The sequence below is a fragment of the Vanellus vanellus genome (genome assembly GCF_965231255.1).
Source record: "Vanellus vanellus genome assembly, chromosome: 10".
Lineage (NCBI taxonomy): Eukaryota > Metazoa > Chordata > Aves > Charadriiformes > Charadriidae > Vanellus > Vanellus vanellus.
The window spans coordinates 16,401,958-16,418,747 of record NC_138915.1 but is presented as its reverse complement, the minus strand read 5'-3'; the positions used below and the strand labels follow the sequence as shown (position 1 = coordinate 16,418,747).

The following is a 16,790-nucleotide window of genomic DNA, read 5'->3' as shown; positions in this document are numbered from 1 at the left end:
AGGAGACTGAGGGGTGATCCTATTAGCGTTTATAAATATATAAAGGGGGAATGTCATGAGGATGGAGCCAGGCTCCTCTCAGTAGCAACCAATGATAGGACAAGGGGTAATGGATTCAAGCTGGAACACAAGAGGTTCCACTTAAATTTGGGAAGAAACTTCTCAGTGAAGGTGACAGAGCACTGGAACAGGCTGCCCAGGGAGGTTGTGGAGTCTCCTTCTCTGGAGACATTCAAAACTCGCCTGGACGCCTTCCTGTGCAACCTCATCTAGGTGTTCCTGCTCCGACAGGGGGATTGGACTAGATGATCTTTTGAGGTCCCTTCCAATCCCTAGCATACTGTGATACTCAAAAAAAGAGACTGAGATACTTGAATAGAAGTATCTGACAGGCTCAGGACATCTAGTAGTACAATAATAAGCACTTTTATAAAAAACAATCTACAAATATATGTATTCTGTCTTTCAAACCATACCACTAGTGAAGCCAGAGACACTTGTACTACCTTGTTTATAAGAACTGGAAGAGAAAGTACTAAGTGACTCGATTATTGAACCTTAATAATTGAATTTAAACTTAATATGGAAAATTATGGGCAAAGATCAGACAGAACAATTATCCTCTTATGAAAAAGATCACTAAAGCAAGACTAGAAATAGCAAAACAAGCCGTTATTATTGCTTTTTGAACAAATACACACATTTATCTTGTACTGCTATAGTATCCCTCAGTAGTTTCATTGTCAGGTCCCATTTTCTGCTTCCTCCATTCTCCCCTTCTACTGATTCAAAACCATCCCTTTAACACATCATTCCTAATTAGATGATTAGTGCTTGGAAGGGCAGGAGATAAGTCATTTGCATAATTTAATCATCAGAAGAAGTTAAAGATACAGATTTTGCTGTTCGTTTGTACAATTATCTTCACCGGCCTGGGGGGTTGAGATATTAATGTGATTAAACAGTATTTCTGCAAACAGGCAACTGTGTGTCCTCTATTAAAGCAGAGCTGGAGGCAAATGAAAAATTAATTTTAGAAGACAATCAATTTTATTCTACATGACTGTAATAAATAACAGCCCATCTGCAGACAAGTCATTAGGCCCTGGGAGGCTACATGTGTCACAAAGTCTAAATGACATACAAGGCCGAATTTTCCACCAAAACCAGAATGAGTAATAAATAGTAAACCAACTGCCATTCCTGTTCAGAAAGTGCATAGCACTTCCCAGAAAAATCAGGTGCATGTGTAAAGTAGTAATCACTGACCACGATTTAAACCTGTACACTGTTCACAAATATAGGCACTTGGTGGTTTACCCTTCATCATGTTTTCAGTCTCAGCTTGATACAGGTTAAAGTGTTTCCACCTATATTAGTGAATACCAGTAATGAACAATCCCTTTCATGTTGCAAGACTGCTGCTGCTTTGAAACACAGAATCAATAGGCCTTTGAACAAAACTAAAGTTTCTTAGGTACAAGCTTTTTCCAATACTCTGCTGAAATAATTTTGAATTGAACAGTTATAAAAGAACAAACTGATTTTAACATGTACAAGACCTTGAATCAATAGCTATGAAAAATCAAGACTTTTCTGAATTCTACCTGCAAGAATAAATCAAGAGTTGACTATACAGCCAGGATGCTACCTATCATACTGTAAACTTTATAAAATGTGCTTATTACGTACATCATAATCAGTTTCCTACTTTTTAAACTGTTACGGTGCATAGTATTTTTTTCCACTACTTTTTAAATGCAGTCACCTCCACTTAGAATATTTGTTTAAAAATAATCAAGACTGAGCTTAATCATACTTCATATATTTGAGACTAAGTAAGGATATCCGAATATCAGCAACTTACAACATATGCACAGTAACAAGTTTTAGTACCAAGTTCATAGTATTCACTACATGGAAAATAGTTTCTATTTATCACCATCGGTAAACATTTTCCACAATGGGAAAAGTGACAATTCCTGTACAAGTTTGCACAAACACCCTGTAACCCCCTATTCTTGACACAAGCTCACCAGGCAATGCAAGCATACATTTATTGAATTTTACTACTTCTAGCCCATGTAATGTCTTTCACCAGAATTATTCAAATACAGATATTCTTGATTTGAATGTTTTGGGGTTCCACTACGTACTTTATGTTTATTTTCTGTATGTGTATATGGATTTAGAGTAATTAAAATTTATCCAAATATGAGGTAAGTTAAATATGTAGGGGATACAACTGATTTCCGGAGGATCCTTTCATTATTCCACTTACAAATTTGTGCAAAACGTTCCCTGGTGTGGACCAAAGTGACTTACAGATTAGTTCGTGGATATGCATTTAGTTTTTATTGCTTTCTGTGCTCCTGATCCAAAACCACTGAAATCAATTGAAAGACTCTGGTTCTGCAACGGTTCCATTGCGGAATTTCATCTGCAATGAGGTCAAAAGGACAAAGCAATCTCCTTCGCAGGAGATCCAAAGCCTTCATGTTCGTTCAGTCTCCTCAATAGTGCTGCATAGAAAGCTTATAGCCAAATCTTAACACGTTCTTTAACTGAGTTATTAACACTTAACATACCTTCAATGTTAAATCTCCTATATGTTTTTCCTTCTATCCCATGACTCAGTTGGGTTAGTTTCTGACCACTGACTGTTTTAAGACCCTCAACAGCATCACTCCAAGACACACAATGAACTGAATAGAAAGACTATCTGCTCTGAATAAAGGGCAGTTGAAACCAGTGTTTCAGGATAGGGCACTATGAAAAACCAACAGCAGAAAAAGGAAGTTTCCAATTTTGCCCACAGTCATATAACAGAACTAAGCAACCATCCTAAGCACTTAAAGAAAAATGTTCTATGCCCACTTATTGTCTGTAGATTTGTTTACTGTCATTCAAATTCTCATAGTGCTAGACATCAGAGGGGATTATTTCGGAAACCATGTGACATCAGGTAAACTACTTCACGTGCCTAAAATGCTAAAAAAGAGCTTCTAATCAGAAAGCAGAAAAGTGAACAGCAGCATCAAAACCCCCTCCAAACAAACAAAAAGCTTCCCCCACAATACATGTTTAGAGATAAAAAAATAATTTACAAAGCCAGAGGATCTAGTAAACCCCCTTATCAAAATATGGTCAATAATATCATAAGGAACTTTTTAAACTTGAAAGATTTAAAACGTGAAGGAGAACTTAATGACCATTCAGCACAACAAATGAAACCTGCAATTGTTGCCTACAATGGAATGCTATTTGTGTATTTAGTTATTGAGTTGTTATTATCGATGACAGACCAATCTAGATGATGCAGGAAAAGGTAAGGCTGTGTAGCCACACTGCCACAAGTGCCTGAAGCTGTCAAAGAGAAATTCCAGGGCAGCAGAGAATGGTGGGGAAATGATAATTGCAGAATAGGCACAGCAAGAAATTCTGCAATAAATTCAACGTACTCTGCATACAGATCATAAGCTCTCTTGCAGCAGTTTTAACGTGCTGTGGTCGTATCGGCCTATTGCACACCCACTGCATACAACACACAGCAAATTCATCCTTTCTTGACTGTGCATCTGCTAAAGGACTGTACTGTCCAAGTATGCTGTCTGCAGTCCAGCCCTTCTAATACCAAGGAATCCCAGACAAACATACTGTATCCACCAGCTCAGCCTCCCCGTTCTTCTTGTCCTCTCCCTGTTTCTTTCTTCTCCCTGTAAATCAATAACCAACTCCTATTAAGGGTTTATACTTTGAGATACAACGTCACTGTAAGCCAGCAGCAGGTGGGCATAAGATGTGGTGATGTTCTTTCATATTTCCATTTTTTCCCCTAGAAAGCAGATGGATGGAGCACCTATTACTACCTAACACTGGCAGAACAGTAACTTACAAGTAACTACATCTCCTTCTGAAATCACCCAGCCATCACCAGAGGGGCCCTGGGAGGACAGCTACATTCACATATCTTTTATAACTTGCAGGTAGAGGACAACCAGCACAAGCAAGGCTCCTACTTGGCTGACAAACATTAGAAAAGTAGTTACACAGAAACAGACAAACTTGCTGTAGGTTAAGAGAAGCCAGCGCAATAAGACCTATCTAACTACACTTACAGATGCAATACAAAACCAAAAATCATTCAGATCCTAATACAATACACTATCTAAATCAGATGCAGTGCTGGCAAACTAAGTCCCTAACTTAGCTGGCTTACATGCCACACTTCGCAGCAGAGATGCTCAACCCTGCCAGGCATTTAGCTTTCTGTTAATAAGTAAATTTGGGAAGAACAACAATAATACGAAGTTTCTGATAGTATAAGCTCTATATGAATGGATTAAAAAAAATTCTTATAAAGAGTTTCTATCTGGATCAGAATACACCAGTGCAGGAACTCAGTCACTCAGCTTATTTTCACTCAAAGAACGCAAGCTCTAAAAATTTATTTAACAGTCTACTGCTGTACTCTGAAATACTCTACAACAGTCACTGCATTACTCAGTAAAGATGCCTACAATAAATATATCACTTTGTTGTTGTTGTTGTTTCCACACCAACATGAATACAGATTCTCCCAGTATAACAAAGGGTTAAGTTTTTCAGTCAGTAAGGCTAAAAGCTAAAATCGTAAACCTTTAAGGATGAGTAACAAAGAAGATGGAACAAACAGTTTATTAGAGGACTGATGGTTGGGATTGGTGGGGATCAGTAAAATTCTGAAGAAAGCACATTAAAAAAGGCAAGATAATTGAATGATCAAAAACCCTTCTAGCTTAAAATGCGTGAGAAAAGTATTTCATGAAATTGCAAGACAGAAACTTCTTGAGTTCCAGCAGGAAGAAACAGGTTTGTTTGAACCAAATATTAGTTGTGCAACAAGCAAGGTAATTTTTAAAACCAAAGCAGAAAGAAGTGACAGTGATTATGGTTCTGATACGAGACAAGAAATCTAGTGTATGATAGCAGGATCAATTAACCTTCCTAAGCGTTTCTGACCATGAGAGAGAGCAGGTTTGCAGCATCTTACAGTAATCATTCTGGCCAAACCTCTTCTGAGGGCTCCTTCTAAAAGACTAACTGTGGCTGCAAAAGCCAAGGGCAATGCATCACCCCTTCCACACAGGTACAGCCCAGAGTCAGAGTGCGGTGCGCTGCTGTGCCACACACACGTGTAACGCAGTACGGAGCAAAAGGTACCACACATTTAGTAAGTCTCACAACAAGAGCACAAAGTGCACTGACAGATCACTTTGTTATTTAGTTCTCTGCAAAAGTCAGAACAACTTTATAGCAGGTAAGAGTGACTTCTTAATGATGAGATGCACAACTTGAGGTAATTTGAGAAACCACCTATCCGATACATTAATTGCCATATAAAAAACGCCAAATAAAGACTTACAAGCCCACAAATAAACCTCCACATAACTACAAATACACATTTCAATAACAAGCTCATGTAACAAAACACAACACTGAGTTCATTACCTTAGGTCTTGTTTCAGTATTCATATTCTTCTGTTTGCTAACTGCCAGCATTTTACTACATTGTTCTGTTCGTTGGTTTTGGTTTTGTGTTTTGTATTTTAAGTCTCATTGGAAAGACTTGACATTTTTTCCTTCTTCTATTTTTCAGTATTATCTCAGAATCTTTTTAGAAAATTGCCCTCCTTCAGTACGAGGACAAGAGGTGGCAACTCCAGAGACCTGCAGCAGTGAAGCAAGGTGCCTTCATCAACTTCACAAAGAACAGGGATAACGTTTCACAGATGCCAGACATTTTCTGATTAACTGTTATAAGAACAGTCTATTAGCCATCACATAAAACTTGTACTAGGCAAAAACAACCGTGACAGGTATAAGAAAAAGCATAATGTTGTAAATATACTGACTAGAAGTTCTAAACGAAACTCAAAATACTTTTTTTTTTAAACTAGGCTTGATCTTCTTAATTAGCATTTCTTAAATTACTCTTAAGATATAAGTAACTAAATCCCACTGCTGACACAATGTCTGTGCTAAGAGCTTTCTTACAGCCACCCTTTTTTATTATTAAATTACAAATAAACAAGTATTACTTCTTGGGTAATGGTGGGGAATATGACAAGTCAGCTCAACAGCACACACATACAGGATTTCAGGAAATCATTTGAGACAGAGAAAGCACAATCTGTATAGGACATGGTTGATTCACAGAGGGTTACAACTCTCACTCTGCTCCAATAAGGATGAACACAATGGTAGAGTATCCATATTGGCCTGCATGAGTGACTCATTAGTAGGGCAGCGATGACATCAATGGCTAGCCATGACATCTATTCACAGCTTCAACAACTCCCATATAATCCAGTCATCCCAATGAATGCCCATAAAAAAAATAAATATTAAAAAAAAAAAAATCTTTCTTCCACAGCACAATTATTTCTATATGGTAAATTGGTTGCCCAGAGAGGCTGAGAGTCTCCATCCTTGGAAATATTCAAAATCCGACCGGACAAAGTTCTGGACAACTAGCTCTAGCTGACCCTGCTGAAACAGAAGGGTTGGACTAGATAATCTCAAAAGGACCCTGCCAACCTCAACAATTCCATGCTTCTGCAAAACACATTAGATCTGGAAATCAATACACATATGGTTTAAAATAATTTTGATTAACTTTTTAAATAAAGTGGTTTAATTCCACTCTCCATACAGGTCTGGGTATAGAAGAGAAAAATGATTCAATGTTATCTTGACTGATAGTACCATGAGGGCAACCCAAGCTAAAAGTTCTCTTGCCACAGACCAAACAGAAATAAAATTACATGCTGAGAATATTACTCGCTTACATGGCTAGGAGAAGTATCACAAAAATTAAGAGACTTTTAGTAAGGAAACCAAGTTCATATAACCATATAAGTTCATTTAGGAAATTTAGTTCATGTCCACAGCAAATGCAGTTTAAACTGAATTTCTGGATTATTCCAAAGCCTCTCTCTTTATAAATATGTATGCAAAACTTTCCAAAAATCAAAATTGATTTCCATGGTTTGAGAGAGAGGTTTTGGAATAATCCAGAAATTTAGATTAAACTGCAATTTATATATATATATGTGTGTATATATTATATCAATCAATATGTGTGTGTATATATTAATTCCATAAATACCATATTAAAACTAACTTCCACTTATTTACAGGGTAGCTAAAACGTAGTATCTGATGTAATATGAAAACAGGGGCCTATGGCTCAGAACAACAGTGAGGAAAACTACTAACAGTGAGTGCAAAACCATGTGGAAAAATAGTATTGAGATTCTTTCAACTAAAAATCAGAGCTACCTCTGTCCAAAATACTACTAGGACTTGAAGGGGTTCATCCTACCAGAGACGAATTTAAAAAACAAACAAACAAACAAAAAAAAAAAAAACAAAAAAAAACCCACAGAGGTGTCATTCAAAAGAATAAGCACAACCTTCTGGCATGAAGAACATTTCTGCTTCTTAGCACAGGAAACCCTTTAACAGTCTTCAAGCTGGTGAGATGTTATCAGGTTGAGTCCTGAATAGAATAACTGAAAGTGCACTGATGATGCAGAACATGACATATTTCAGTACATTCTAGTCATGAACATACTAGACTGCACATACTTTTAGACCAAATAAAATAGGTAACATCTTGATTCTAAAAATATACTTTTCACCTAAAGCCCCCAGATTATTTTACTTTGGTTTTCCCTATTTAACCATCAGGTATTCAAGCAAAATAATATATTTTATAAAAGGAGCACGATCAAAAAAAAAAAATCCAAAATCATTCCACAAGATGACCTCAAAATTCTAGGTCTACCCTACACTTTATATGTCACACAATTACAGCTAGGGTTGAGGGCAACTGAACTTGTGAACTGAAAGGGAAAAAGATTTCAAATCATTTAAGATTTTTCACCTGATTCACTGATTTGATACATCACAGAAGCTACGTAGCTCAAGAAGAATGGAAAACTAGTTCAATTGCTGGGAAAAATCTGAAGGAACTTATATTAAGGATCTTTTCAATAATTACATTCCTATCATATATTATAAAATACATTTCCTTTCAACACTTTGCTGTCTATGTGCCAAATCCTTAACTAATACTGCCACTAGAAACTTTCAATTAATAACAATATTACTGGAGCTTTATGTAGCATATATAATAGAACACATGCATAATATAGCTAGATACCTCAAGTTTTACACATTACTAGTAAAAAGCCCATTAATAAAGAATAATCCAATAAAAGCACTGTTTGCGATGGCATTACCACACTTTTTAGGATAAGTAAAATGAGTGTCCCTCCTAAAAAACTACTAAATGCCTAGGGTTCTAACATATTGCTGCAAGCTATAATGGTTATAACTGTTAATCCAATACACCTTTTATACAAACCCATAAACACACGAGTGGAAAAATAGCACAGATGTTCATCTCTAATGCAATTTCCATTCAATTTCCTAAGTGCAGTCCCTGTGTGCAAACTAGCTTAACGTTATGTTTAGCTTGCAAATTCTTTTAATAAATAATGAATGCAATAAAACTGGTAGATCAATGGCAAGCTGAGAAATCATAAAAAAAGCCTTTTGTGCTCATGCTGTTGCCGATTTCAAACTTTAATCCAGCGACAGATCAATACTACTTTTTCTTTTTAACCCATCACATAAATAGCAGATAGACTAGATGTAGGTTAAATGCTGTTACCAGATATCAATTTCCAGAAACTTGATAAGATCAGACACAATTGCAATCGAACATTTTATACCTTAACGTATACACAACAATATACACTGCTAAACATTACACTTTAAGCCACTGTACAGTAATAAAGCAAGCACTGTTCATTTGGTTTGGTTCTCACTTTTGGGGGAAGTGGTATTTGTAACTGAGTCAAGAAAGGCTCTGACACAATATATTTTAATGAGCAAAATGGGCTTAGCAGGTCAAGATGTGCTGAAAAGGAAATATAATCTCCCCACGCTTGCTAGTGACAAACTTTATGCGCACACACAAACAGCAACATAGCTGTGCTACCAAAAAGACAGGAAAGCAAACAAATTTATGTTTTGCTGGATTTGGATATTGGAACCTTCCAGGGAAACAGGTATTGGTGTTTCTTACAGGTTGTAGAACAGGGGGAGAGGGGAAACACTATTACTAAGTCACTTTGGATAACCATGCTTTACCAAGAGGGAACAAAGATCAAAAGCGTGTAGCCCCAAGGGACAGTTCCAATATCAATATCTAAATCACCAAGAATCATTACTAATGTGGTTGGTAATGCACATTTAATCGTAACATATAAAAATCTTGCCTTCGCTTACACCAAAGGAACACGTCACAACAATAATATGAAGACAGCAATAACTCTAAAGTATCCTCATTATGGTCGGTTTTGCTCTTAGCATTGTTTACATAAATAATGATTAAGATGCTGCATTTCCATGCACCTACAGAGTTTTATTACACTGTTAATCACATGAAAAACTTATAAAAGAAACTAGATGGGAACATTCTAGGTATTTTAAAGTAAGCATTTGGATAATTCTGTTCCTAAATTCAGAAAATCCAAAATAACCATTTCTGGAACAGGCACAGAAAATATTAAAGGTCCCACATTCAGCAAGAACCAGATCAGTCCCAAAAATGTAATGCCTCTTTGAAAACACCATATACACATAATTCTTTCAAATGCAGGTTTTAAGCAAATATATCCCATCTTCGACACGAAGGGCTCAGACCCTAGAAACAGTTTTAAGTTCTTTGCCCTTGTGCTGGAAAACTTCCACTGGCACAAAAGGGTGGTTCACCTCAGCAAAGTCAAAATGGGGACTTTACGGCCCAGATTTCAACACCTTTTTAATATTGATGCTGATGAACAGCTCTTACATAATATGAACTCCAGCCTGTAAGCAATGAAATAAACATCCCAGAATTTTTTAAAACATCCCAGAATGCTCATTGTAAATATTTTTTGCAAAATTACCAAGGTAGGTAGACAGTAGTTTCTCATTCAAGGGCACTGCAATACAACAAAACACGATTTTCTAATCCAGTGATTTTTGCTGTGCTCCTCAGTTCTACTAAAGTTGATTTTCACCTGCCTTTAAAACAAATGCACGCACACAAACAGCGGCTGTGTGTCCAACCATAGCCCCAGTGTGAGAATAATTTCCCATCTACAGAGCTGGTCACTTCTGGAGGCTAAGTATAATGCTATTGCCACACATTGATATATTGGTGAAAGAAAGACAAATATAACAATGCTAAAGCTTAAACTCATTTGAATAAACTGTGAATTTCTATTACATATATTGTTTCCTTTATCAAATTGGAACTACTGGAGCAAGAAGACCAAGAATGCCAACATAAATCTAGATCTGTTACAGCCACTTTCTCCAATTTATTCTCAGAAGCTTTAATGACAAAAAGTCAAAGTTCTCTTTGGGGGAGAGATTAGGAAAAAGAACATTCCTGATAATTTTCAGCATTAAAATAAAGCGTCATAGAGAAAGAGATCAGGTTTAACAAAATGATTGAAGCAAATCACAAAATACTGTTTTGTCTTCTAAAGAAGGTCAAGGAAGACCAAAAGTGGTTTATTAAACACTAAGGAATAAAAGCCAATAAAAACTGTGCGCAGTCTACGTGGGAAATAGATCTTCATTATTCATGGCAGAGTACTTTACACTTTGTGCAAGCTTTTCCAGAATTTAAAACCATTCCACAAAGACACATTCCATCCTCTTATGATTTGCGTTCCACAGGTTCTGCTCTAAGATAATGGATACCAGACTACACAGATCAGAAATTAACAGTAATCAACAACTTTTCCAACATATCTGGCACTAAATGGTAAGTAGTAACAGAAACACAATAAACAAGTAATCCTATTTTAAATCTAACAGATGTTGAATCCAGACACATTTAACTTTAAAAGAAAATTATTAATAAGAATTTAAAAAGAAAAAGCCTTACTTCAGTCTGTAATCAATTTGGACACAATGATATTCTATTTATAGCAACACTTTTAACATGTTCTAGTCTTATATTATTTATTCGGATCATTCCTATTACAATGAAATATTAATGTCGAGAAAGTGGTTGCTCTATTAAGGAGCTAACCTATGTTTAGATTTTAATATTGATCTCCACTGTTTTGGAATAATTAATCATTCCGTATGAAACTGTATTTGTCTGACTTTGTGTTATAATACGATCGGAAGTTTAGCATCTTCCCCACAATGATGCCATGATTAAGTTTATATTTTGACCTATTCCTAAAGGCAATTTAGTTATTCCAACAGAAGGGGGAAAAGGGGATACCGCCACTTTAAAAGCTTCAATCTCTTTGACACTGCTGGCAGTGTATGGGAACATTAATGCATCTGTCATGATAACAAGCTAAGAATAACATCTAGACATCAAACCGAGCAGAGAATCCATCTGAAGTGATTCATTCAGATCTGTCTCATTGATTTATTAAACACAGGGCAACATCTGCAGCCTCACAGAGCCGCTTGGCAAAATTAATGCAAGATCAATTCAAATGGAAAAAAGTGCAAAAGAGATAAATCAAAACACAATTTGCATGCAGTTCCACAATCAGGCTTATTGGGTGCAAATGCTCAATTTCCCTCCCAAAGCAAATGAGTTTAAATGTTGTTTTATCTTTGTAGAATTGTGTGATTTGAAGTGACAGTGAAGAGTTCTGCAGGTTGAAATGGTGAAAAGAAAAAAAAGGAGAAGAAATGCTTGCAAAGACCTTTTGAATATGCAACAAGAATATCATTAATACCTAATTGTTTAGCTTTTTTGTCTTTGCTACAAAAACACAGTATTTTTCAGTTGTAGAAGTCTCAGTAGAAAATTACATATGTATTATGCATATACACATGCAGGAAACATACAAATACTCCATTTTGGAGGAAAAGCATGTTACACTTCAAATGGGGAGCTCTATTGCTACAAAAAAAGAAGGGAATTTTAATCAAGGCTTCACCAGATTAGATATGCTTCTGATGAAAATATTCAAGTATTTTAGTAGTTTTGAAGAAGCATAGGCTTTCAAGACACCCAAAAAGAAAGAAAGATTTTTCCAAAAGCATAATTAATCTGCTAAAAAAGTGGAAAAATTCCTTTCTGCACCTCTAGCAGAATCCACTATGCTAGTGATCTCTCTCTCGAGACAGTTTTAAGTAAGTCTCCTCTCCGAGAAAGAAAAGAAAGCTGTGAAATTGATCATTGTTTTTATTTTAACATGCTACCACCTCCAAAATTCACAAGTTTGGCCAAGGCTGAACACATACTATATGTTTACTTAAAGAAGTTTATATAATCAGATGTCCACATTTAAAAAATCAATATACAAGGAAGCTCTGTGCAGTGCTACATGACTGAACTGCTTTAATTATAATCTTGACATCATTCTCCTAATAAAAGACAGAGTATTGCTGACTATAGGGTAGCTTTTAATAGACAACATGACTAGACCCTCATTATCTCATAAAATAAAATGTCTGCATTTACTGCTTAAAGTAATTTCTAAAGCTTTTTATTGTTTGTGAATAGCTAAAGTAATACAAAATATTAGCTTAACTGGGTGCTTTAAATCACAAGAAACAAGCCATGTACTGAAACGCTGTTTTCTGGGAAGTATTCTTACTATTCACTGAATAATCCAGACAAACACTATGCTTTTTCAGTAGCCAGCAGCTTCCATGAAATACAGAAACCCTGGAGAATAGGTTATGATCATGCTCATATAATCCTAACTTTAAGGACTGATATATTTACCATCATAAAAACATTCTCACTACTGTTTTAAATTTCAATTTTAAATAAAACCCCATTATGGTTTTCTACTTTAAATAAACGTTATGCTTTATTACTAAAATTAAGTGTGTGTCCATAATTTAAGTAATCTTCTAAGGTATCACAAATTAGTAAGTAAATATGTTGTACTCACTATTCACTTGAAGATGCTCCCTGTAATGAAACGAATGGTTAGTTTCATTTTACAAACCTTGCTTCCAAATTAGATTACAGGACGATGTCTAACGACAAAGTTAAGAACATTCTGTTTACATGTGAAAGCAAAAATTATATGTGTACTGTTTAAAAAAAATACAAAGGTCAAAGATGCTAGACATAGGTAACTAGTGTTACATACACAGAACATAAATGTACACAAAACTTTCACTTACAGGTATATTTCTCTGCAGTTCTTACGAGCTTTGTAGGCAAGCTCAATTAAAAAATGCAATACAGCAAGCAGAAGTAAAATTTCTCTTTTTATCAGTTATATATAATTGCTGGTTCGCATTCCAATTAAGAAAATAATTAAAAGTGTACGCTAACATAAGAAATCTTGACTTTTAAAAGTCAACTAACATTGAAAGCAATGACAACCAGCATTTCTTATTGTTTTTTTCTGGCAGCTCTTGAGTTTAATGCAGTATTTCTACGGTATTAAAATATATATATCTCAATCGGTATAAATTAAAATATATATATATATATTACAAAAGCAACACACAGCATTCCGAGTTGAAAGTAATGCTTCAGTCATGCAGTGGAACAATACACGTTGAAGGGTTTGCTTCTAAAAGATCTCATTTTTTTCGAGACTTTACTTCCCAGGTACAGAACCTAAATGCTGTATATGTAGCTGTAGAAGCTCTACCACATTTTATCTGTTTAGTACCATGCACTGCAGTGGTTCCCGGGTCACTTCAGAGCAAACAAAAATTAGATCATTCATATATTTAGATACTTTTATCCAACATGCTCTCCCATTAAGTATGGGCTGTTCAAGGAAAAAATAATCTGTAAATAAAATGACATATATAAGCATACAGTTAGCATCATGGAATACAATTAACATTGTTAAGTTACAATGCTTGAGAAAAGTTTCATATGTGCTGATAACACTTATCGCACATTACACGTGAAACTGTGAATACAAGATACATTGATAACAGTAGGTTATTCAAACCAGTAGCATTTTCAAAAGATATAAACAAAGGTTGCGCGATGTTCCAATAAATGAGAAACATTAAGAAATGTGATGTGCTATTCCTGAATAGGTAAAAATACATAGTGTTTTCATAACTAGGCAGGGAGAGCTTGCGCTTATGCACATGTTGAATGTACTTTCTGAGTTGAGAGCTTCGACTCCATTCAGACGTGATTCTGCCCTATTAGATCCCCCCTCAACAGCGCTCATGCGGTTATCTTCAGCCTTTGACCAGGTCTTCGTTCCACTCACTGCTCCTTTCAGACCCTCTTAGACCATCACTCGGCTCCTCGCTTACAAGCTCCCCTGGCCTCCCTTCTCAGCTGCTCCTTGCATTACTTATTCCCTTATGCTATCACAGCCATAACTCTTTGTTAAAGAAAAAAAAAAGCCATGAAATACAAGTTTACATTTACAAATACAATACACTAAGCAGTTCGGCATTTGTTGGTCTTAAATCACGGGTGGTAAGAGAGCAGAAATCATTAGTTTGCATTAAAAGGCTGTATCGTTAAATCTGATACCATATTTCCCTAAGGAAAAAACTTTGGCGCAGTCAGAGAAATTAAAAAGCCGTATTTCTTTAACGGTCAACTTACATGCTAGTCGAGTTTCAGAAATATTTCAGAGAAGCATTTACATGTTAAATGTGCACCTTAGCAATCTTACATTCATTTTATTCAAATACATTAGTCTCAGACCTTATTTATAACACCATCATTTTAATAAGGCAGTAGGTGTGATGTCACAGAGCTGCACGACATTGAAGTAAACAGGCAGCGGGAGAAGGTGTTACAGAAACAGAACACGAGCAAGAGAAAAAGCACATACTTCAAATAAACATACCGAGGAATTGAGTGGAAGCATCTCCAAAATGTCACCTTTAACATAAAGTTATTTTAAACAAAACAAATATTACCATTCAAGAATGGGCGTCCGATCTGCTCCTGTTAAGCTGACAGCAGCGAGAACAGGATCAGGCCCCAAATTAGCGCGTACTTAAGGCGCTATTAAAAAAACACACACACACACACACAAACCCACACAACACGTTCAGTCCTAAGCAGTTAGAAATAGTGACACAAAAACCCAAAGTTACTAAATATTTGCATGCTGCAAGTCAGGTATAGCACGAAAAAAAAGCTCTCTGAAAGAAGCTCTGTGAAAAAAGTTTCCTGGCAGACAGAGAGCAGGAGCGTATTGAAATGCAAATGGTTCTGAAGAGGTATCTCACGAACTGCTAAACTAGGAAATGTCATCTCCAAGCACCCTGTCTTCCATCCCACACCACCGCACTATGTATTCCTATTAAACCCCAGGAGAGTTTGTGTGTTTATTAGATCATTATCATTTCTAAAGGCAGCAGCTATGAGGTCACAAACCAGGATTATAACCCCAAATACGAAGGACCCAGCGGGGATCTCCCGTGAATACAACCCGCTCCGGGCTGAAGTGATTTAAGCCCGCCGGGGCAGGCTGCGCCCGCACCAGACCTCTTCAGTGTGTGACGTAAGATTATTGCGGACCGACACGGAGCAACAGTTTGCCCGGCGGCCGCTCAGCCTCCCCCACCGGGCGCCTGCCGCGCCAGCCTGCCGCTCCCGCCCGGGAGCCCCAGAGAGCTCCAAGTTCCAGCGGAAGAAAAGTAACGGAAAAAAGTTTTGGGGTTTGGTGTTTTATGGTTTTGTTATTGGGTTTTTTTTGTTTGTTTGTTTGTTGGGGTTTTTTTAGGAGCGTATACGGGAACTATCAGCTTTCCCTGCGAGGCGAAGAGTTGGAGGGCCGGTGCACGGCACGGCCCCGCTGCTCGGCGGTCCCGGCCCGCTGCGGAGTTTCCCGTGCCGGCACCGCCGCCGTGCTCGCTTCCCCCCGCCCGCACCACCACACCTGGGCCCCGCTCCCCGGGCAGCCCCCGGGGCTCCCCCCCGCTCACCCCACACACTCCGCAGGACGGGACCCGGCACCCCCCTACACCCCTCGCCCCGGGCACGGCTCCCCGCGGGCCGCCGGCCCCCAGCGGCCGGGGCGGGCGGAGGAAGAGCAAAGTTTGGCGGCTCACCTCGCGTTGGTGCAGTCGTTGTACAAAGTTTCGAAGTCCTTCCTGGTGATGAGCTTGCAGCGGTTGACGCCGGGCTGGATGGCCCCCAACCCCCGCAGGATGCGGACCTGCTCCACCGTGCACACCACGGGCGATATATCCAGCCGCTTCAGCTTGGTGTAGACTGTGTGCAGCCCTCCCACCAGGTGTTTGAGGAAGAGATCAAAGACCTGCGGCAGGCAGATCAGCTCCTGCCCCTCCACGAGGAACGAGGCTACCTTCACCCCGTGCAGGTCGACCATCTTACACTCGTTGCCGCCGCCCCCACCGCCGCCCGCGCCGGCCCCGCCGCTGCCGGCGGAGAGGAAACTGTTGACGAGGCTGTTGGTGAGGCGCGGGGACTCGGCGGGGCTGGAGTACAGCGGGTCCGCCCGGAACAAGCCCGCTGAGCCCCCCGCGCCGCCGCTGGAAGTTGCGGCGATGACGGGCGGCGCGGAGACAGCCATGACCAGCCCGGCTCCCGCCGCGGCACGGCACAGCGCGTCTCGCCTCAGCCTCGCGCCCCTCGCGCGCTCTCTCGCCGCGCTCTTTGCGGTACTACTAAAAACAGAGCCGCGCACCCGCCCTCCCACACGCAGCGGCCGCCGCCAGCCGCGCGCCCAGACCCCTCCCCAGCGCGGCCGGGGGGGGGGGGGGGGGGGAAGAGTGACAGCGCC

At 38.6% G+C, this 16,790-nt stretch overlaps 1 protein-coding gene across 1 annotated transcript in view; it reads right to left on the bottom strand.

Moving 5' to 3' along the window:
• DACH2 (dachshund family transcription factor 2) overlaps positions 1–16,580 on the bottom strand; it is a gene marked incomplete at its 5' end in the record, with an annotated part of 324,122 nt that extends 307,542 nt beyond the window's left edge. The window contains one exon of the mRNA XM_082488049.1: positions 16,096–16,580. Within this exon, the coding sequence (XP_082344175.1) occupies positions 16,096–16,580 (485 nt within the window). The remainder of the gene's footprint in view (positions 1–16,095) is intronic.
• Positions 16,581–16,790: the final 210 nt, after the last annotated feature.